This window comes from Oryzias latipes, chromosome 9 (genome assembly GCF_053564925.1).
Source record: "Oryzias latipes strain Hd-rR chromosome 9, Olatipes_Hd-rR_3.1".
Lineage (NCBI taxonomy): Eukaryota > Metazoa > Chordata > Actinopteri > Beloniformes > Adrianichthyidae > Oryzias > Oryzias latipes.
The window spans coordinates 29,566,414-29,590,687 of NC_136245.1; the positions used below are offsets into that span (position 1 = coordinate 29,566,414).

At 40.8% G+C, this 24,274-nt stretch overlaps 1 protein-coding gene across 1 annotated transcript; it reads left to right on the forward strand.

Annotated features, from left to right (window-relative positions):
• Positions 1-1,895: 1,895 nt before the first annotated feature.
• Positions 1,896-24,274, forward strand: adamts12 (ADAM metallopeptidase with thrombospondin type 1 motif, 12). The gene is made up of 25 exons (XM_020705737.3): positions 1,896-2,280; positions 2,369-2,709; positions 8,616-8,793; positions 8,883-9,085; positions 9,172-9,255; positions 9,876-10,000; positions 10,153-10,302; positions 11,561-11,704; positions 14,687-14,831; positions 14,905-14,997; positions 15,110-15,255; positions 15,362-15,531; positions 16,573-16,706; positions 17,350-17,470; positions 18,218-18,462; positions 18,560-18,701; positions 18,809-18,935; positions 20,016-20,226; positions 20,313-21,395; positions 21,651-21,803; positions 22,418-22,594; positions 23,160-23,306; positions 23,396-23,543; positions 23,913-24,004; positions 24,063-24,274. The coding sequence occupies exons 1-25, from the start codon at positions 2,169-2,171 to the stop codon at positions 24,138-24,140; spliced, it is 4,749 nt and encodes a 1,582-aa protein (XP_020561396.1). The 5' UTR covers positions 1,896-2,168; the 3' UTR covers positions 24,141-24,274.

Below are 24,274 nucleotides of genomic sequence, written 5' to 3' on the forward strand. Positions count from 1 at the left end.
AATCTGTCTTGAAGAAAACTAAAAATAAGAAATTTCAGAAAGAAGCTTCGCAGCGAAGCCTTAATGAGGAATGTGGCAACATTGTCCTTGTGTTAAAGCCCATAACTCCCACTTAAAACTGACAAAAGCTCTTGATTAGGTTCCAGGGTTGGACATTTCTCAGTCTATTGAACATTACTGCAACAGGCAGATTCAAGGGGTCAGACTGGGTAAAGCTCATGCAACTGATAAGAGGGTGATTTATTCTGGTACTGAACTTCAACCTAAAAGCTTATTTTACAAGCTGAATATAGCAACATGACAATGCAATGTATACATCTTATCTCAGATTAAGTTTTGGTTGGGGAGGTGGAGATTTATCTGATGTCATCTGTGAGATAATCTGTGAGTCTTCATAGATCTACTGGCTGCGTATCAACACAGTTATTTCTTTCACAAAATTATCTTCTTATTCTGAAATCAAAGAGTAAAAAACTTCCTCAGAAATGAAACCACTACAACTTAGTTTGAACAAACTCTTTCGGCTCAACTCTGGATTTGTGCTGATCGAGCTTTTAAAAAAAACAGTGATGAGGATCAGGCTGTGGTGGGTCCATGTGTGAAAACAAACATCTTTTGTACTTAATAAGATAAACGGCTGATTCAATCTAATTCCACAGCTCTGCCTCTTGCATTATGGGAAAGATGTGACGCATGCAACTCTTTCAGCCAAATGTAGATCAAGGAGGCTTCAGGCTTGTTGAAGACCCACAGTGCAGGGACATGTGTGATTATTGTTTTTGAGGAAGCCAGATTAAAAACTAATGACATGACAACACATTTTTAGAAGCAGTTGGGGTATTGGATTGTACAAATCTGTCTTAAACAAAGCCTAAATAAAATAAGATGTTTGCACAGAACGTGCTTTGTTTGGACTAGATGGCATGCTAAATCCCAATTTAGTATATTTACAAGAAAAACAAACAAAAAAAAAATCATAGTTTTACTATTAAACCACATTAAAGCATATTCATACAGATTCACGAAAATTATTTATCACAAAAGGATCTAAACAACCTGACATTTCAAGAAATAATCTAAGTTCAGACCAGCAGTAAAGATGGGAAAGAAGCTTGAACTCCCATTAAATCAGTCAGGGAAAGGGAGGGAAACTGGCTTTATCATGGTCACTTATTCTCAATACTATACAGGTCAAGCACAAAAATGTGGGGTCAGACCTCAGAAGAAGCCTTTTGCCGAACTAATGAGCTAAAATCATCAATGCAAGACCTGGAAGACTGAGCTGTCTGCAGAAGTGTGTCCGAGCTAAAGTGATGCTGCCCAGGGAGGGTTTTAATGAGGACGCTCTGTTTTTTTAAATAGGTTTATCTTTAGAATTTTGCAGAATATTAAACACAAGTGTTTGACAAATTCCCGCTGTTTTAGAAAATTGTCACCTGAACATTGAGATGCAGGGGTAAATTATGCTCTATTAGAGACATTACATTTTCAACTGATAGCTGTGCATTTTCCAGTTCTAACTATAGATACACTTGTATGGTCAAAGAACCACTACGATCACCTTTTGATCTATTTTTTCCCAGTGGTCTTTAACTATGATTATGCAGTTTTCAGCCAAAATAGAAAAAAAGCTGTGTCGTTTTCGAGGACATAGTGGGAGTAGTTCATTAAAAAATCGCCTCTGAGTTGTGGGTGATACCACTGGCGTGGAGCAACCCCATCCATTATTAGATTATGATAATAGGGATTTTTAATAAATATTATTCTAAAAGTTCTCTTTTTGCACCATCTGTAGTTTTTCTGCACATGCTCAATGCTCCTGTTATTTGCTAAGTGGCATTGCTGACGCGTCGCTGCTTCAGAAGACAAGTTCTGACACATCTGAGTGGTTCAGCCAAACGCAGGCAGCTGCTGTGTGTGCAGCGCTGAGGCTGTGCTCCCCCACGCTGCCGTCTGGAAAGGAGACACTGGTCCAAAGAACACTCCTCCCCTCCGACCTCAGAGCTTTCCCCCCTTCTCTCCCTCTTCCAGCCATGATCTGGCTGCCAGTCCTCCTCCGCGATCGTGAGCTCGACCATGACGCAGAGCAGAAGGGGTCCTCTCTAACGTCTCTGGATCGCCAATGCCGGGGACTCTTCTGCAGGACTTTGAGTTTGTTTCTGTGAAACATGCCATGTTCTTGGGGGTGCTCGATTCTTTCTCTGCTTCACTTTGTTTTCATCCTGGCAGGCGGCCACAAAGAGCTTCCTGACACACTCCTTTCCCTCCTTGCAGACCAAGGTCAGTGTGATGCATGGGAACTGAGTTTGTGAAGTTTGCAATGATCTGCTGCAGTAAGAAGTTTCTTAAACTCAACCCTGTTTTGCAGGTCCAGACCTGTCAGTTGTCCATCCTGTGAAAACCAGTGCTGATGGAGAATTTATTTCCAATGAGGTGTCTCATCATTTTAATATGGGAAGACACAGACGTGACCTGCAAGGCCAGCCTCCGCAGAGGCAGGTCTACTATCAGCTTAGCTACAAGGGTCGAAACTTGAAGTTCAATCTGACTGCAAACGAGCATCTGATTTCCAACGACTATGTTTTGGAAAAAAGGAAGGACAATACCACTGAGCATCGCTTCTTCCAGGGGAATTCCTGCCACCTCATTGGGACTGTGGAAGCCTCTGGTGTTAGAGGGACTGCTGCCATCAGCACCTGCAAAGGACTGGTAAGATGTGTGGAAAGAAGTGACCTGAATTTGGTCTGAATCCTTGAAAGAACGTCTGTCTGGAAAGATTTCACCACACAGCAGTGGGGGGCATCACTGCAGGGAAGTGGGTATGTGGCTCCTGCAGTCATCAAACCGGTCCGCCTGACAGTGCCTTGCCTGTTAGTCCACTTGTTCAAAGGCTTCCTGGCACTGTTTGTAGAGGGACTGCTGACTGCTCTCACGCCTTCCCCGTCCTTCAGATGTTTCCCTCTTCACTTTCCCTCATTCATTCACCTCATAGTCACACTTGCAGAACATCTTAGCAGAAATGAAATGATTTGTTTCATGTCTCGTGCGTCAGTAATGGCTTTTGGCATGGTTTGGTTGTGTGGAAAAATGAGATTTGACAGATGATAAGTGAAGGAATATGGCCACGCTTTGAATGTTGATTCAGACTTTTTGATCATTTCAAAAGCTTGGCTATAAAAGACAGAAGTCATTTGGACAGCAGAGATATTTCTGAGCAGCCAAAAAAGCAAAGAATTTTAATCATAAAAAGACGAGGCAAGCATGGACATTTGTTTTGTTTTTTTTGTCATTTTTAACAACGTTAGTTTTGTGTCAAATTTTATGATAATTGGAAAAAACGTATGTCCTGCCTCTGACATGATTAGGCGTTTTAGCTGTAGTCTCAACAATCCAGTGTTTGTACTGTGTTTTAATGTGTGTCAGCAGAAATTCCTCTCCTGCAGGGTCTTGCCTGCTGTCTCTTTGTTAGCCCTCTTTGACTTGCAGTGGTTTTTCTTGAAAAATCTTAATTTGTTCCGTGAGACTTGTAACAAGAGGACTGCAATGACAGGGAGTGCAATGTACGTCTGACCCAATTTACATGCTTTCCTGCAATCCTCAAAGGATAAAACTACCCAAACTTTGGAGTATCTATTCCAAGTTTCTTGAACGTCCCAGTTTGTCTTTGCAAAGTCAAACTACATGGCAGCCACAATGTATTGCAGTGCTTTGTTCTGTTGAAGACGGTTTATAGCAACTAAAAGCACAAAGAAACCGCTAAACACAGAGGCTCAGTCAAACAGATGTGGGATGTGAAATCCTGCCAGCTGCAGGAGGTCAGTCACCCTCGGGAAACCTGGATGGGAGGACTGCTTACAAGATGAATCATCATAAGTTAGGGCTATTTGTGTCTAAACAAACATGACACATAAAAGACATCATCAGGCTTTTTATGTCTAATCTTGATCTTCTCTGGCAATAACGCAGATGGAAAGAATCAGACAGTATACAAAGCAACCCATGGTTCCTCTAGCTTCTCTCCTTACATGTTTAAAGCTATTCTTAGTGATGCCCCGCCTCCTGCTTACAAAGAATACCCTTTCATTGTTTTTGCTTTGTGACCCTTGTGCTATCCTAGGCACTTTAACATTGGGAGTTGGGTCATTTCTTCAATGATTTGTGATCCTCACTGGTGTCCATGGATTACATGAGACCCTCTTCCCCTTTATTCACCTTTGTCATGGTAGGGAGAACACGTCAATGTAAGGGTGGGGTCATAGGATAGCACAAGGGATAATCAGATTCAGATTTAAGCTACAACCTGGGTCAAAGGTAAGATAAACTTCACTTGAAATAACTTCACTTTGAGTTCAGTGAATAGATTTACATTTGACATATTGACCAACATTAAAGTTATAAAATAAAATGTAACTGCTTGCTGTAAATCTTTTCTAACAATAGCTTAGAAAATACAGACAGATTTTTCACTAAACTTTTGTTATACAGAATTGTTAATGTACTCAGTCTACACATTTTCTGTCTAAAATATACACAAAATAGCACTGAACTGAAGTACGCAGTGTTTCCTAGTTTATCACATGAGCACCTTTTTAAAACTAAGTCATGAAATCTGCTAAATACATAAAAGTACACAAAAATTATAGATGTTTTAAGGCTGTTTACTCACTACACACACTTAGACGTGAACATTTTTACAGTTTTCTCTCTTGTTTAAACTCTCAAAGATCAAATCGTCATAGAAAAAAAAGGTCCAGGATTATAGAAGGAAAACAGATGTCTGCTCGCAATCAAAGATTTATAGATTTGGCAAGTTGGACTCATTTTGTTCAGGGGAGATATGGAACAGAGGAGGTTGATTGACAATAGTCTAAAGCCAATCAGGATGCACAAACCGCGATATAGCAAGAGAACACTGTACATTTATGACACACAGAACTATGCTAATGCTTTTAGCTACAGATAAAACACATGGACTGTTTTTTCAGCAGACTCCTGGCCAGCTATAACACTCACCAATCTATGGAGGAGCTTAGTGGCAATTCAAGCGTCACTCAAACAACTGTTTTTTGTACATAAAAAAATAAATAAACTGCTTCCTGATATCTTTACAGCTAAAACGCGCTATTTGAACAACTTCATCTATCTATGAACTAAGAATCGCAGCAAAAACCTTTTGACAGCTGAGGCACTAAACTTTCCTCATGCATTACTGCTCCCTCTGTCCCACTTTGACCTGTAACAAGTTGTTACTCAAAAATGGTGAGCAATTTCAGATCCATCCATCCATCCATCCATCCATCCATCCATCCATCCATCCATCCATCCATCCTTTAAACCATTCATCCATCCATCCATCCATCCATCCATCCATCCATCCATCCATCCATCCATCCATCCATCCATCCATCCATCCATCCATCCATCCATCCATCCATCCATCCATCCATCCATCCATCCATCCATCTGCCAAACCTGCCTAACTCCTTGATGCCTATTAATGCAAATAAGCAAAATTGTTACAGGGCTGCTGGAGCCTATCTAGCCACTGTTAGGAAAACACCCTGGACGAGTCGCCAGTCCATTACAGCTTTTTCTGTGTCATTACATGATCTTATCATGGTACATTGTGCAATTCCTCACAATCAAATTTCAGAATAAACTTTCTATCAAGTTTAGGGCAAACAAGAGGTGACAAGAAAAGTTCATTTTTATGCTTTTAACAGACATTTCATGTGGTTTGAAGCAAAGTTTTTAAAAAAAAGGCAAATAAGATCCAAATGAGAGAGAAAAAAACTTGTAAATATGAAAAATAGCAGTGTCATAAAAATGCAGGCTTCAGGCAAGAACACAAGCTAGCTTTGAATTTTCTGGGCAGCAATCTGAACATTCACACATGCTTGTCTGGACAGAACTGGCATAGCACAGCCAGTTACAGTAACACCAGTTAAAGTATTAGAAATGTGTGTTCTATGTGATTAATGTTGCATGCAGGAAGGAAGGTCTAAATTCCGTAGCTGCCATTTGGAGAACAGGTGATTTTCATATGCTGCAATGCCAAAACGTTGTTACTGCCACACCATCTTAGGGTGGCATCCTTTTTATGGCAGAAAAGTAAAATTAATAGATATCTAAAACAACTTTTACATTTACAAAATTGTATGTTTGGTTTTCACCTCACTGATCTGAGCAACTGAGACAAAAATGTGCTTCTATCAAGTTGGAAAAATTCAAACCTTCTTACTGGAGTCTGCAAGTTTAGACCAATTATAAAAGTATTTTGCAGAAAAAACATGTGCTGTGCTAATGAAAATAGGTAGTGATAACTTTGACCTCAAAGGAAGAAATTAGCTTTCAAGCGTAATTATCTTTCAAACTTTGGAATCAGCAGAGCAAAAAAAGAAAAAAAAGTTATTTTGTATCGAAAATTGCTGTGATTAATCAGATTGCAGCAGTAAACATGAGTCCTGCCCATCCTTTTGTCCCACTAACCATTAGACTATTTAACAAAAGTGACTTTATTTTAATCTTTGAGAAGCAAATCAGTTCCTCATGTTAGAGACCTGTGTTATGGTAACCTTCTGAAGTTCAGCCTCCTCACACCCTAAAATCCTGTTCCCAGGTTGGGATGGTCAGGCATGAATGGAGAGGTGGAAGAGGGAGAAGAGGAAGTGAAAGGAAAGTCTTTCAACATTCTTTCAACACTTATTTTTCAACTTGTTAAGAGACATCGAAGAGGATTCATGCACAATAATTTCAGGATCACAAGTAACACCATAACACTGAAAAAGCAACATTTTTCATGCTGCGTTGCTTAAAAGCACTGCAGTTATGCACATTATACAACATGCAGAGCTGTATTTCTCCGCTGTAGCAGAATTCTTGCCTGTTCACCTCCTGGCCCTCCTGCTGGGAAAATTTAACACTCATCAGTAGATACGAGAGATGTTGGGAAGGTATGATCGCCGGGATCAGCAAACAAAATCCTTTGACCTTACAATGTTTTCACACATTCTCTCTGCCAGTGATGTGATCCCAAAAAGAAAACATACCTTCCTCGCGGCATTCACATAGACTGTTTGGGGGAGTTACAGCCAATTCTCATGAGTGGTCTCCGCTCAGGGCCTCTGGGAAACTTTTCGGCCCAACACAGACGTATCATCCTGCATGCTTTGGAGATGAGTCCACCACAGATCTAGGAGCTTTGGCTAAAGGCCATCTATGGAGTCCGCCCTCTTTCTTCATATTGCTTTGGAGTAGACACTATACACCATAAATGGAGGAAACATCCTTTTTTGTTAAATTTCTGACAATCCTGCATTGAGTTGTGGCAAATGCTTTTTAAAGCAGTTGTATTCTACAAATATTCTCCATATATATATATATATATTTTATTACTTGAAGCAGGTGCAGTGTCTTTATTTTTTTCATTTTTTTTTTAACTACGTGAAAACCGCAGTGGAAAGCGACAGATATGTACGTGGGCTGCTGAATGAATGGGCAGTTACTTTCTTTCCTCTGCTTTTGGAGGCACATGTTAAACTTGTCAGCATGACCCAGAAAGCTGAACAGTATATAAACAGCAGGGTGAAACCCTGGAAGTGAAACCAGCCAATTTGCACAGCTGCATTTTTCCACATCTGCATGGAGCTCCTCAAACACACCAGGAAAAAAAAAAAAGACAAGCAGCCATGTCTTAAAATTTTGAAGGTACATGCAACGTTTCTTCATAAGATATTTTATTTCATTTTTGTTTCCATTAATCTGCTCTTTAAAAAAAAAGATCCTTTTTTCCAGTTATATTTTTGTTCTTCTTGTGTTAGGGTCAGCACTGATCAATTTTAGTTTAAAAGCATAGAAGTACCAAAAATAAATTTGTTAAAAACCTTTATCTCAAAAAAATGAATTGGTCGTTGTTTATTTAGCCTTGCAAATCAGACCAAAAACATTGAAACTAGTAATTTTCATGGATAAGGAGGCCTAATGAGATTATCAAAACATGAAAAAAAGTATATATAATGGTTTTTTTATATTCTACAGCAGATTTAAGATATAGGTCAAAATCGACCCGTCACCAAAAGGTATGGTAACAGAAAGCTAACAAAGAGGAAGGCTACATTGTTTTAACTGAAAAAGAAAAAGTTCATCCAGGAACTGTCTGGGCATGTTTGTGCTAAACATAATGCAAAGCTTTTCCTGAATGAATGCAATCACCTCAATAATTAAGTATTTTTTGCTTGGAAACTTAGAGATGGGCACCTGGTGTGTTTAATAGTTATTTTATTTGTATGCAAGAAAACCAGCTAAGAATAATTTGTGAGTATCTGCACACTTAAGCCTTGGTCTGTGAACAGCCTCCACCAGTGAGAACATCCATGGCATGCTTCGGAAAGAGTTACACTGCTGCTGCAGAGGGGGAATGTGCCCAAGGCAAGACAAGGGATTCAAACCTGCAAACTAATAACAGATTATGGTCCCTTCAGAAGGTCGTCAAAGGGGTCAGATAGCTTCTCTATCCAAATGTAGGAGTGGGTGAATCTTGGCTTTGTGATGTTTTTGTTGACTCTGTTATTTCAGTGTCTGCATGATCTTTACTTTTCTTGTTTTTCTTTTTTTAGACAGGATTTTTTTCTCTCCCAGAGGGACACTTCTTTATTGAACGAGTTCAGAAATCACCCGATGACGCCGCAGGACTTCCACAGCCTCATATTATCTACCCCAAAGCCTCTTCAGGAATTCACAGACAAAAACGTGACTCAGAGCCTGAACCGACTCGAAGCCCGTGTGGAGTTCAAGGTGTGTATGTCTGTGTGGGTGCATGCGGGCCCTGCAGCTGAAAAAGAGTCTACATTTGCATGTAATTTCTTTCACTGCCGACGCTTCAGACGCTCCAAGCGACTCCATCCAGGCGGAGAGGGAGAGGGAGGAGTGGGAGAGGGAGCAGCAGAGGGCAGGGGCTCAGCCCCGTAGCCACAGATCTGTCAGTCGAGAGCGTTGGGTGGAGACTATGGTGGTGGCCGACTCCAAACTCATCGAATACCATGGCAGTGAACATGTGGAATCTTACATCTTCACCATCATGAACATGGTGAGAGCTCTGCATTCATGTTGGCCATCAGTACAAGACAAGGGTTCTGATCTTTAGAACAAAAAAAATTGTTTTTACGTTGGCAGGTGGCTGGCATCTTTCATGATGCCAGTATCGGGAACGCCATTCACGTCATTTTAGTGCGTCTCATTCTCCTACAAGGACAAGAGGTAACATTTCTCCTGAAAAAATGCACTAAAAAACATTTATTAATCCTGTTGCAGACTGTGATTTGGTAATTTACATCAAATACAGAGTGGTGAAACATACAGGCATAAAACATCTTAGATAAAATTAAATTGAGATGTAACAGAGAGGATCGATCTGCAGTTTGATCAAATATTCAAATAAAATACATAAATTGACCAGCTCAGCGGCCTTGTGGTAGAGTGTCCACCCTGAGACTGGAAGGTTGTGAGTTCAAATCCAGGCCCAGTCCTACCAAAGAACCCAATTCCTCCCTGCTTGACACTCAGTGTTAAGGGGTTGGATTGGGGGGTTAAACCACAATGGTACTCAATTGGGGGTGTCCTTGGGTGGTATAGGAAGGTGCTTTATGAATAAATAAATGACGATGATGATGATTCGTAGACCATGTGTCAAGAAGGAAACTAGACTGTCCTGTTTTACATCCTTCTCTTCATCTCCGGTTACACAGCAACCTCTGAAAGAGCTTAAGACAGTTGAAAAGAGACTTGTTGTTTTCAGGTTAAAGCATTTACTTTTTTTGTCTAAGCTAAAGAAAGTCATTGATGTTGAGCATTATTTTGATCTTTTCTGCTTGTTGCAGAAAGGGTTAAAGATCGTTCACAATGCAGATACCACTCTGGCCAGTTTCTGCGCCTGGCAGAAACACTTAAATCCACAAAATGATGCACATCCAGCTCACCATGATCTGGGAATTCTCATCACCAGGCAAGTGAATCATCTTTTGCCAACAGGTTCAACGAACTAAATATTCCAGCTCTTTGGAGTGAGTTATAAAATGTCCCACAAGGTGTTTTAACAAATGAAGGGGCTGTGAAAATAGTTTGTGGCTCATGACTTGAAAATGTTTTCTGTCAAAGGAAAGACATCTGTGCAGGAATGAACCAGCCCTGTGAAACACTGGGTCTGTCTCACCTGTCTGGAATGTGTCAGCCACACCGCAGCTGTAACATCAACGAGGATTCAGGCCTACCTGTCGCCTTCACCGTCGCTCATGAAATGGGCCACAGGTTTGTCTTTGTGCATCCATTTGATCAACACAATTTGTTGTAAACATCCTTTTAACAAATCATCAGTGACTTGATTGTGTGAAAATCCTTTTCATATCCTATGGTGGAAGTAATGCATTAAAAAGAAAGGTATTACTGTAATAAGTTACATTTTGCTGTGGTGCAGAAATCTAATTCTAAGGATTTCAAGGATCTTTTATTGTTGTTACACCACAAGGTGAAATGAAATTTGTCAGTGTGGTCCCAGGCTAGCCAATTACAGCGCAGTAAAAATATCAATGTGATGAAAACGGAGCCAAGTGGGATTCACATTTAATTTTTACTCAATATATGTTTATGAATGCTTGTGCATGCTTAGTTCTGCTTGTGGGCAGTCACTGTGAGGATCCAGAGTCATATTACCCGTTGGCCTTAACAAACCTGTGCTTCTGAATCAAGTTTTTGTGTTCTGGACAAGCTTGGTTCTGTAGTTTCGGAAATACGATACGTCTTGTAGTTGAAGCCATAGTTGAAAAGGTGTCTATGTTTGGCAGCCCTATATATTGTTTTGGTCTTTTGGGAGGTATAAAGGTTCTCAATTTGGTCTTAGATTTTTTTCTTTGTCTAAGGATGCTTTTTTTTAGCCTTTATCTCAATTTTTACAGACAGGAAATGACTGAAGCTTCTCTAAATGTACCTCCCGTGAAGTGCATCCTTCTCACTTTGTCCTTGATAGATTTGTGGTGTGCACCTCTTACATTTAAAGGTAATAAAGGAGGTACAAGTAAAGAAAAATCTGCTTCTTGTCCTTTTTAGGCCATAATTAGAGTGAGGAGTGCAGTTATTTAGGAGGACAAAATCAAAGATAAGATGAGGAGGTTTGACGGTTTCTTTTAGCTTTCTTACTGAAAACCCATTACTCAATGCTTTAAGCTGTAGAAATGGATACATTATGAACTATAATAATGTGAAATGATTACTATCAGGTAAACATTTCAATTTTCAGTGACAATCAGATTATTTGAGTATCCAGCCAATTCATGCCACCAATTGGTGTTTAAATGCATTTGTTATTTTTTTACATCTTCCTTTTTTCCTGGCAGCCTAATTATCGATTCAAGTTATTTCAAAATAAGAAGCCATAAACAATAGGAGTCAGACAGAAGACAGAAGGAAGTTATCTTATTATAACCATCTTATTATACAGGGAGTCATTTTTTCTATTGCCTTTTTTTTGGACTGAAATTCAAACAAATGCTTCACTTGTGCTTAAATGCAGCTTTGGAATCCAACATGACGGCCAAGGGAATGACTGTGAGCTTCAAGGGAGGCACCCGTTCATCATGTCCAGACAGCTGATGTACGACAGCTCGCCTCTCACTTGGTCTTCCTGCTCCAAGGATTACATCACACGCTTCCTCGAGTAAGACCTAATTCACATTTACTGTTTTAGCTGTCAAAATTCACTTTTGAATCATGTTCAAGTTTTCAAATTTCCTATACTGTGAACTAGTTCATGACAAACACTTCAACTAATAATGGTGTCATTATTATTTTATCATAATTATTTTATTAAATTATTATGTTGTTATTACATGATTTTTTTTATGCTCAAATCAAGCAGATATAGTGTTGATCACATGCAGATGTTGTTGAAAATAACACAAATAATACAAATGTATTTAGTGGCGGGAAAACTAAGAACAAAAACAAAAGAATATAAGGACTCATGACAGTGTGTTTTCTTAAGAGCAGCACTGAGCAGAAGTTCAGGTACGTTTTACTTTTTTAGTTGTTTTTAAAGTCCAATCCAAAAAATCCTTTAAAAAAATGAAGAAGAAACACAAAATAATATGGAAAGAAAAAGTGTTTGTGGAAATTTTTGCAAGGGGTTGACTTTAATCTACAATATTACCCATATATTCCCTTTTTTGCAGTGAAGAAGATTTGCAGCAAAATCAAAATTTTTCAGTTTACCGCACTTTCATTTTTTTGACAAATAATGCCTTCTTGTTGTGGCATAAAATATATGTATTTAAGTCGAATTAAAAAAAAAACATTTAATCTTAAAATACATACAATAATAATATTAATAATAACAACAATTACTTGTAAACCTTTGTTTAACCAGAAATGTGATTTAAGGACCAGTTCACATTAACAATTTAACAGAGGAAGCACACAAAACAGCTATTTAATTGTGATGGCATGGTGGAGAATCCACTCATTCACAGCAGAAAACTAGATCAAAGTCTGTTTAAAAAGGGTGTGGTTTTTAGGGATATGCAAATGAATGAAGTCATGTGATCTCACGTCTGATCCTAAAACACAATGCTCTAAATAATCTCTCAGTTATTTACATTAAAAGTTTGTTCAAGGAGGTGTTTGATTGGAGACTTTGGAACTATCCCCGAGTGTGAGGCAGGATGCACTCACACATTTGGCACTCAATCACAACACCTCACAAAGACGAACAGCTGCACACATTCACTTCCTCACATAGTTTTGAATCCTACATGCCTGTGCAGGAGGGAGCGCCACACAGAAAATGAATGGCATCAAGCATGCATGACATACTTGACCTCTTGCTTTATTTTTAGAGTTTGACTGACTAGACTTGGTCTATTTCTGACGCAAAAAAGAAAAGAAAAGGCATTAAATGGCTGATAATTTGCATGGGCATTTTTTTTTATTTCCCTTCAAAATAACAAAACTTTGTCCACAAGGGTAGATTTAGAAATTTAAAGGAAAAAGGCAACAATCCTTTCAGAACTATTTAACATTTGTAGTGTTGAGTGACTGGAAAAAAATCCTTGAGTGAACTTTTCAAATTATTAGGGCATCATTTTGTTTTTTATCTTCCTCACTAAACATGCATTTATTCTTCATTTAGATTTAGCTCCCATAATACATTGTAGTGTTCCTAAAATACAAAAACTCAAAACATTTCCAATATTTAAACATTACAAAACTTAATCACTGTCTTGCATGTTGGTTGAAATAAGCAAAGTGTGTTTACAAATACATTCATATCTTAAGAACTAAAAAGCAACTTAGCTGATTAAACATTTTCTTGTTGCAGTTTTACACGCAGAAAGCTTGCGTATGACCTTCATATTTTTGTGTTTTCAGCAAGAACTAAAACTCTGGGAGTTTGGCATAGAAGCCAGTCCATATAACAGGGATTTAAGCTTACTGAAGAGAACAGCCTTGGTGTTCAAGGTTAAATCAGGCCAAATGACTCCGGGAAACAGTAGATGGAGGGGGTCAACTGAAAACCGAGACAGAAAGTGTTACAATAAAATCAAAGGAGGCCTATAGCATAATTATAGCCTAGCTAAAAAAAAACGTGAACTGCTGAATGATCTGAGAGCGTCGTGGTTGAACAGACCCTTTTGTGTAAATAGTGAATGGGGAGCAGCAGGTGGTCAGGCCGGTCTGCATCTCTGCAGCAGCAAAAAAACATGTGTGCCCCCCACTTTCCACACACACACACACACACACACACACACATCCACACACACACACACACACACACAAAAAGCCTTTGAGCTTAAAAATAGAGCACATTCTGTTTCTTTTTTATTCTCTGTTGCTGCGTGTATTGCAACTCCTTCCACTTTCCTGGGATTGAATGAAATTACAGGTGTAGACTGCTTGTTCCAGGAACTGAAAGTACTGTAAGTCTTTTGATCCTATTTAAGAGCATTCCCAGGGGTCTTTTAATCATGATTATGTTGTTTTTGGCCAAAATACAAAAAAAAACCTGTGTAGTTTTCTAGGACATCTATAGTTTCTGCAAAGCAGCAGTAGTTCATTAGAAATGTGCTTGTTGGTGTGGAGGAACCCCACCCTCATTCCTCTCCTCCAATTTTTGGGGAGTTCGTGCCCTGCAGATTTTCTACACCACAAATAAGCTCTTTTTCAAACAGTCTGCTCCTGATTCAAGACAATTTGAATGAAGAAATACTACAAGATGCAATTGTGTTTCTAATTTTTTCAAAATGGGTTCTCCATCATCAGAAAAAAGCCACAAGAACATGTAAAAAACACTAAAAACAAGATTTTCCTACGGGTGGGCCCTGAACAGTGCACCTGGAATTTGGAATAACAAACAGAGCAGTAAGAAGTAGAACGTCTGAGTGATATGAAATTAAAACGTTTCTCTTTGTAATTTGTATAATTTTACTGTGCTTGTGTGTTTTTCTCTGGGTAATACAGCTTTCACCTGCAGTTCTGCAGCATGAAGAGTAAATGTGGGAATACAAACGCATGCTTCATATTTATCTGACAAACATCTCTGTTGTCCGCAGTGTTCCTCTGTAGCCCACTCTGCAGTTTTGTGACTCTCACATCTTTCTTTAAAATTGTCATTTGGTTTTTCTTCTCCTTTTCTCCGTCTCAGCCGGGGTTGGGGCTTTTGCCTCGATGACCGTCCCTCTAAGAGGGACATTGCCACGCCACTGGCTCGTCTTGGCATCCGCTACACCACCCACCACCAGTGCCAGCTCCAGTATGGTCCAAACGCTACTTTCTGTCCGGAGGTTGATGTGTGTGTCATGACCAAGTCAAAGACAAAACCCCGCCCATTCTCGTTGTTTTTGACTGATGTGTCTGTTTCAGAATGTGTGCCAGATTCTTTGGTGTTCTGTAAATGGCTCTTGTCGCTCCAAACTGGATTCTCCCATCGATGGTACCCGCTGTGGACCAGAGAAGGTGAGCAGATGCTTTGTCACATTGGTCATTAGAAGTACAAATGTGAGCATGATTTAAAACAAAAATTAAAAAAAAAAATCAAAGCATTTTGCTGTTATTTTCTTTTATTTAGTGGTGCATCTCTGGGGAGTGTGTAATTGTGGGTAAGCTGCCTGAAACGGTGAATGGTGGATGGGGACAGTGGAGTACCTGGTCTTACTGCTCTCGGACCTGTGGTACAGGAGTTCAGTCTGCAGAGAGGGAATGTAATAACCCTAAGTAAGATCTGACTCCTCACAAAGCGTTTGAATCACTAAAAAACACATTTTTCAGTTTTCTTGATGTTTCTTTTTATGAAGGTGGTCTGTCGCTGTATTTCTCATAGGCCAGAGTTCGGGGGCAGATACTGCACAGGGGAGAGGAAGCGCTATCGGACCTGTAACACAAAACCTTGTCAGAGAGACAAACCAACCTTTAGAGAGATGCTGTGTAGTGAGTTTGACACTGTGCCGTACCACAACGAGCTCTACCACTGGATTCCTGTTTTTAGCCCTAGTAAGTCACAGAATACACCACAAACAGATGCAGTATTATTTTTTTTCAATCATAAAATAAATATGGACAGTTGAGAGGCTTTTCCCAGTAGAGGGCAGCATTTGCTTTTAAAACGGTCAAGCTTTGAGTTGTGTTTTTTTTTTTGTTTTTGTTTGTTTAATTAAGCAGTTGTTATAGTCTCTCCCAGCTATTGTTGCATCATCAGACAATTTTCTTTAACTGAACAAAAAACACATCATTCGTTGGAACTAATTGTTGTTGCAGACCACCTGCTGTAGCCTTGACATGCTTGAGTGACAGGGGCTGGTCAACACAACAACCCAGCGGTGTAGTGGTTAGCACTCTTGCCTCACAGCAAGAAGCCCTTGGTTTGAAGGTGGAGTTTGGATGTTCTCCTTGTGCATCTTTCACCCTTCTAGCTACCTTCCACAATTAAAAAAAAATGCTCTATAGGGTGATTGGTGACTTCAAATTGTCCCTTAGGTGTGAACTTGTTGTGTGTCTCTGTGTGGCCTTGCAACGGACTGGGGTCCTGTTCAAGGTGTACCCTGACTGCAGTTGTTGAAGCTGGGTTGGCTCCATCAACTCAATGAGCATTATTGGGACTGAGGTTGGTTCAGAAAATGAATGGATGCTGCCACATCCGTGATCATGCTAAGCGGAGCACTGGAGGGATAATAGTTTGGCCTTAGTTCGAATCCCAGCTGAGACCTCTGTGTGAAGTTTGCATGTTCCCCCTAAGCATATATGGGTTTTCTCCGGGCACTCCGGCTTCCTCCCGCAGTCTAAGACTACACTTCATAGATCACTCTAAGTGTCCTTAGGTGTGCATGTGTAAATGTGTGAGGGAGTGATTGTGTGGCCCTGCTCCGATTCACCCAACAGGAGCAGAGACAGGTTCTGGAGACCCCGTGACCCTGACAAGGGATATAGCGGGTTAACAAAATTGATGAATAGGTTATGATTTAGTGGTGTTTGAACGTGGTTTAAGACTGAACCACCACTCTCAAGTGAATCTTCCTCCTTCGCAATCCTCCACAGCAAATCCCTGCGAACTGCACTGTCAACCTGTCGGTGAGTTTTTCTCTGAGAGGATGCTGGACATTGTGACTGATGGAACGCCATGCTTCATGAACAACAAATCCAGAAACATCTGTGTCAACGGAGTGTGCAAGGTAGTGTGGCTTGGTAAGAGACTGATAGACTGAAGGTGGGGGGGTCTAGTAGAGCAGGGTGGTGTTTTTCATTGTAACTTTTCCAACATTGACTGTATATGAGAACTGGACTGAGTAACCCCTTCCCCCTTGCATTTCAAAAAAGATGTACCCGCTGGTTCCAAGAAGCCAAACTCTCATAGACTTCTATAGAAAAATGAACAGCTATTACTATGTAATTCTACTTTTCAGAATAACTAATCTTACTTTGCTACCTTTTTTCTATCATAATCAACCAATTAAATGCCTCAATTATGTTTATTTAGTCAGCTTTCAAGTGGTAGCTTCCTCCAAGCTCACTTCTGATTGGCCAGAGTACTTGTCGTAGAAAAGTTTACTCAGACCCACTCTGACCAACTACTGCATAATGATGATTTCTGGCTCCAACATGGTGGCGTCTGTATCATGAAAAAATGGTGACTGATTTGACTTAATTTGATTGAAGCCGCATGTAAGCCATGTTCTATGGGTGATGTTACATTCTCCCAGTCCACGTCTGTTATACAGTTAATGTTTTAAATTAGTGGGTTAAGACCACTTGTATGAAGCGTTCGCTGTGCAGGGCTTTATCACCTTTGTGTTTTTACGTGTGTTTGTTCTGCAGGACGTAGGTTGTGACTATGGCATTGAATCAAACGCTGTGGAGGATCGATGCGGCGTCTGTTTAGGCGATGGAACAAGCTGTCAGACCGTCTCAAAGTCGTTCGATCAAGGAGAAGAATTTGGTAAGTACTGCATGAATAACCCATGTAAACGTATCCAAAGACGAAAATCATTATTAAAAACAAAAACAAACCCATAATGAGCTTTGAAGTGCCCAACAACAGAGTGTGAAAAAATGTTGTGCTTTTTGTTTGTTGGTTGTCATGGCAGCCACCTTGTCCACAGTGCACAGCTGTTTGTCCTGTAGGAAATGTAAGCATGTGTCTACAGACTGGTTTCTTTGGCAGATTTTGCACATTTGGAAAAACAGAGAAGCCATAAAGACAGATTGACAGTGAAAGAGGGTTTGAAACTGTAGGCTCCCCTCCTCCCCGTCTATCTCCTGTTTCTCCTCTTCTGTGTGTGCTTTTGCCTTGCACTGCATCCTTTTCCAGATAAGCGGCCCAGATGTCTGTGACTTCAAAAGATTTGCAGCCTCCCCCTCCTTTCACAAACACAAAAACACACACCTTCCCACAAACATCGTTAAACTCCAGAGACCCACTCATTGCTGTCCCCCCCTGTTTGCTCCTTCCTCATCCCCGCACAATAAAAACCAGAGACAGAGCAATGCCCCCCCACGCTGAAAACAAGCACGCGTTCAGTCACACACACACAAACGCCCGCCACCCCCGCAGACTCAGCCCACCCTCTATTAAACATCAGAGGAAGGTTGTCTGGCAGTCTGGATGTGAATGTGGCAGCAGCCATGGTGGGCCATCCATTGCCTTACTGTGTGTGACTCTGACCCCCCCCCCCAACTCTCTTAGGCTACGTGGACGTGGGGGTGATACCTGAGGGGGCACGGTATATTTCGGTAAAGGAAGCGTCGGAGGTGGGAAACTTCCTGGCCCTAAAGAGCGTGGAGTCAGAGGAGTACTTCCTGAACGGCAACTTCATAATCCAGTGGAATGGCGAGTATGAAGTGGGCGGGACGACGTTCTATTATGAACGCAATGGGAATGTGGAGAACCTCACTGCTCCTGGACCCACCAAGCATCCAGTCATGTTACAGGTTGGGCCCACATTCATAGGTCTGGATTAAAAAAAGGTCATCCTCACTCCTATTTTGGTTCTAAATCTCATAGCTGTCTCTTCTGTGGTTTTTCTAGCTGTTGATTCAAGAAAAGAATCCAGGAATACAGTACGAGTACATCATCAAGAAGACAAAAGACTCTGAGAATGAGGTCACTGAACCGATTTACTTTTGGAGACATGGAGCCTGGACAGCCTGCAGCACCACCTGTGGTTCAGGTGTGGCTTAATTTGATCCAAATACGTTTACCTGTCTCTCCTACTACTGCACATCTCCATGTGGTTCATCCTAATATGTTTTTTTATGGATTCCTGGCTGATCTTAGGAGAACAACACCAGCCTGTTCGCTGTTTTCAGGCGGACATGGGCGTTGTGGACGAGTCTCTGTGTGACTCCGACAGCCGTCCAGATGACAAACTCCGCCAATGCAAGAACATGGAATGCCCTGCTAGGTGTGTGCACTCCCATGTCTCGTCCATCTCGTTATAATTTTACATTTACTGCTGTTCAAAGGCTCAAGGTTTATTGAAAAGTGTATTGTTTTATTGACATTTCTACATGTTTCACCGTTGTTGACCTGTTTTGATTACAAACTTAGGGCGATTACAAACTTTGAGCCAAATTATTCCTCAGTTGGTGAATGAGTTTCAGGTTGCTCGTTGGTGTGACGGTTAGTCCTCATCTGACAGTGAAAAGGCCCTGGTTCAAATCCTGCCTAGGACCTTTTTTTGTCTAGTTTGCACGTTCTTCTCCTCGTGCATCCACTGGTTATTACTTGGAACACCAGTTAAATTGTGATAGTGTGGAACCTGCAACCTACCAGCAACCTGTCCAGGTTTTACCCCACCCTCACCCAATAACAGCTGGACAGGCTCCCGCAACCCCACTATCCCACAAGAGATTTAGCAGGTTCTGAAGATGGATGGATGGGTGAATCAGTTTTAAAAAAAAAAGGACGAATTGTATCAAACTAACCTTGAATTTATAGATTTTATTTGTATAACGTTGTAAAATTGTGTTTCTTATGATTTTTACTGTTGTTTTGTGAAGCATTTTAGTGAGCCTGTACTCCTGGTATGTAAATACGTTCTGATTGAATAGTTGACTGAAGATCCAACATTAATGTATTCAGTGAAAGAATCAAATTTCCTTACAATTATTGAGATCAACATCCATGGATTTGGCATTGATACGCAAAATAATGTTCTGACATCTAAGCATCTGGTTCCTGGAAGAATATTTTTAAAAAATCCTTTTAATAGTGGCTCTAACCTGTAAAAATGTTCTACATGTGATTCGTGGTTTGACATTTTCGGTGTAACTGACCTGCAGCACAAGACTGTGCAAAAAGAGCAAAATAATCCAGAAAATTCCGTCTATTTAAAGATCCACAAGATTTAGGATTTAACAACTCATAAAAATCTGAGGTAGGGTGTGAGTAGTATATATCTACTTTTAATGGCACTACATTTTCAGGAAAAATATCAACTGTCATGTGTTTTGTTGTCTACTTTCTGCCAAATCTGTTTCAGGTGGTGGGTTGGCAGCTGGCAACAGTGTACAGCTACCTGTGGGTCTGAGGGTGTGAGGAAGCGAACCGTTCTCTGTGTTCGCACCGTTTCCTGGGAAGAAAGAGTGCTCCATCCTGTGGAATGCAAGCATCTTCTGAAACCAAAACCTGTAGTGCCGTGTAACAGGGATGTACCATGTGGGAAGGATTGGGCTGTTAGCAGCTGGGGAGAAGTAAGTCCTATTCTCAGGATGTTATCATTCTATCTAACTGACCCTCTACTGAATAAGGTGACTTTTTTCTGTTTTTTGTCTTCTAGTGCTCTGCAACATGCGGAGGAGGTGTTCGTTCACGCAATGTAACATGTGCCCTGACGCCCAGGAAGGCATGCAACCTCGCCGCCAAACCCAGATCCAGATCCCTATGTGCCTTGCAGAACTGTCCAAACTCAAGTCTTTACAGAAAACCAGGGTTTCTATCTATGTCCCGTCGTATCTCCCCTCCAAGAACTCCTCCTTCCCAGCATCCAGGAACCACAGCTGCACCTACATCGACAAAAAAAGAAGCTACAACAAATTTCATACTTAAAACCACATCACTTCCAGACTTTGAACACACAACCCCTGAAATCATCGATGCAGATGGCTTTGATTTTAGTTTTGGGATGAGAAAAATTGAGAATCCAAAAAACAGCACTAAAACAGAAAAACAGAAACAAGTAACTCTTATAGAAGATGAAAATTTAGAAGAGGGAAGTACGCCCACCATGCTCATGTACACTGCAGGATATGATTATGTTGTTGAAGATATGACAACAGCAGCAGAAGACAAGATTAGTGACATGGAAGTTTTTACCACAGCTACATCACCCAAAAGTTTTCTTCAAGTAACTCCTTCAAAACCGCAAAAAAGCCCAGTAACAATGCATAGAATCAGAGCACCAGCCACAACTACCAACCCTGTTCCTTTCACCAGTACTCAGACAACTGAACACATATCCAACCTCTCCATCACTCCAAATATCAGCCAAGGCTGGACACGCAGGAATCCACTCATCACTCCCAGTTACAGGAACAGGGCTGGCTCACCTAAAACCGACACCCAGACGAAAAGAGCTCCTTCTGTCACACCAAGAAAATCATTCACCACGGCACCATCCCCTCACCCCACACCAACAATTACAATGAGAAAGTCAGCTGCAACACTTGAGGACAACAGTTCCAGCTCACGTCCTACTGAGACGTCTTCCAAGTTCAAAAGTGGTGGATCAAAGAATCAAAACCAGAAACAAAAAACTCCCCAAAGCAGCTTGGTCAGTCACCAAAACAAGCTGAAGGCCAGAGAGACGGCCAGAGAGACGGCCAGCATGGACGTCTTCTGGATTGTTGGAAACTGGAGTGAGGTGAGTAAAGATATTTTGTTACATAATTAGCTCAATCCAACAATAATGCAAAACTTGTAAGTTTTTATCAAGGAAGTGTAAAAAGGCTATTGATATGGTTCCATGCTCCCTCCCTGATTCTTTGAGTCAAAACATCCAACACTAAAGCTAAAAAAGTTCACACTCAACGTTTTCTATAAAACTTGTTTGTATTTTCAAACCAAATATACGTCAATTGAACTGAGTTTTAAAGAGAAAAGGCCTTTCTTTCCTCAGTGTTCAACAACCTGTGGGATTGGAGCTGTGTGGAGAGCAGTGACGTGCAGTTCACAGAATGAGGAAGATTGTGCCAAAATGAAGAGACCTGAACCTGCACGGACATGTCACCTGCAGCCATGCGCCACATGGCAAGCTGGCAGCTGGAGCAAAGTAAGTCGTCTCATGCTACGTACACAACGGGGAAGTGATGCATGTTCAAGAACGCGCTGAACGAAAGTTGTTGAACATGCTTTGTGTTCACACTGGACTGGCGCTACACAGTGATAGTGCATGTTGGAAGAGGCTTGGTGCAAAATGTCCAAGTGGTGCAAATCTCACAGATCTTTACCCAGGCTTTTTCTTTCACAGCTCTATTCCAATATGTGAAAGACTTGGTGTCATAGAATTCTGTCCGGGCACAAACTACAATTATTAATTTGATCAATCATGTTCAATTTTCAAACAAATGACACTTCCATGGATAGAAAAGGACACCATCTATGCCTCACTATCAAATCATACTCCCTGATTGGTGGAAGCTCAACTGGTTTCATTTTCAACACGCGTTTTGTTCGTAGAGCCCAAACACAGACTAAAAACTCGTCTAGCAACTTACGAATATGAGAGTTTTGAACTCAGAATCCCAAAACGCGCATTTATGCAAGATTACATTGACTTTTCATTGGAAGTAGTTGCTTGAAGACGTGTTGCAGAGGGCGGTGTGAACATAGCTCAAGTTTTCATTTATGTGCAAGTCATTCAGTGTAATACCATTCTCCCCTCAGTGTCCAGATGATTGTGCGTTGGTTAAAAGGAGATTCCGGGACGTCCAGTGTGTGGACGCTCAAAGTAAACGTCCACTTAGACCGTTTCACTGCCAGGCTGTGTCCAGCAGGCCTCTCAGCACCTTGGTGTGTCCTCACAACCCCTGCATGAACTGGGATGTATCACCCTGGGGACCGGTAGGGACATTTCAACTTCAATTGTGTCAAAAATTCTCTTAATGTGACCCTAATTTAGTGCTACTAAAAATGTTGCCAGTTACTGAATCTCAGTGTTTGCCTCCTCTGTTCAGTCTGATGTGCTGCTTTGTCGTGTATTTGTTTTTATTTGTATATATCGTTCAATCAATTCTTACATTCTGGTACAAAGTTATTTAACAAGCAAGAGAAACTGATCAATTGAGATAAAATGTTTTTTTTTAAAAGATGACATGTGCCTTGAAGTGGGGTTTTAGTGGATGGAGAAATAAAGAAAATCCACTCAACCTATGTGATTTTTCTGATATTGGTAACAGGATTTTCATTTTCCAAATGTAGTTCTAATAATTTTTCGACACAATATTTGTTATTAAGTAAAACATCAATTACAAGCACAAGATATTCTAAAAAGGTTATTTAAAAAAGTATTTTTTAAACAGATGAGAAGTGTCTTCTTGGACCCTAATTTAATGTCAACTTTGAAGAAAAAAGACAGAGTTTGTGTTTCCTTCTAGCTACCCCTTTGACTCCATGTTTTGCCCCTCAGTGCACTGGGATTTGTGGCGAAGGCGTCCGTGAGCGGCGGGTGTTCTGCGCTGAGCCACATCACTGCAGCACCACTCAGAGGCCAAACAGCACAGAGCCCTGCAGCTTAGAGCCATGCGCCCACTGGAAGAGTGGGGACTGGGAGGAGGTCTGTCCACATCATCGAAGAGGACTCGAAACTTTATTTTTATTTTCATTATCTTACACACTTAACTGAGCTATTTCTATCTCTTGCAGTGCTCAGTGAGCTGTGGTGGTGGCCAGCAACGGCGGTCGGTCAAGTGTGTGACGGGGCGGGAATCGGCTGTCGTGCCAAACAGCCGCTGTGAGAAGATTTTAAAACCAGTAACACTCAGAATGTGCAGCATGCAGGAATGCAGCTCAGGTCCGTGTGTAACAACCTATTTTAATGTTTTTTCTATGAAGATCTAATGTTTTGGCTGTATTTGTATGTCTGCATGTGTTTTGTTTCAAACTTTTTCTGTTTTTGAAATCCCAGCAAGTTAAGGTCTAAAAAGTAGAGTTACATTGTATATACAGGATGAGAGTTGAAGCTGAACTGAGACCAAGAAAAGACAGAATTGATACATATGCATGTCAGTTTTTACTTGAAAATGTTTCCAGAAGTATTTTTTATGACTAGCAGACCCTGAGGAACTTGGGTCAGATAGCTGCAGCCCTGAGCACATATCTTGTCATGGTAGAATGTTACAGCACTTGACTTAAACATCTGTTTCTTTTCATGCTTGTCTAGCTTGCAGGAAGAACGCCATTTCTTCTCGCTTCTGTGAAAAGCTGAAGCTTTTGGGCCGCTGCACTCTCAGGTCTGTCCAAAGACAGTGTTGTGTGACCTGCAGACCGTAGCCACGACTTGGCTTGTACTCATTACACGACCTACTGTGAGTTCATGTCGATGCAAAGCCATCTGTTCACAAGAAAACCAAAGTGGCATCGACTTCTTCAGTTAACCCGTGCGGACTAAACTGAGATGGACTGTGACACTTTGTTCTGTTTGATTTTTTTTGAAACATTTTCTTTTTGTAATGTCTTTTTTTTTTAAACAAAGCAAAACAGGAGTCAAAGACATAAACAGTGATACAGAGAAACAATAGTAAG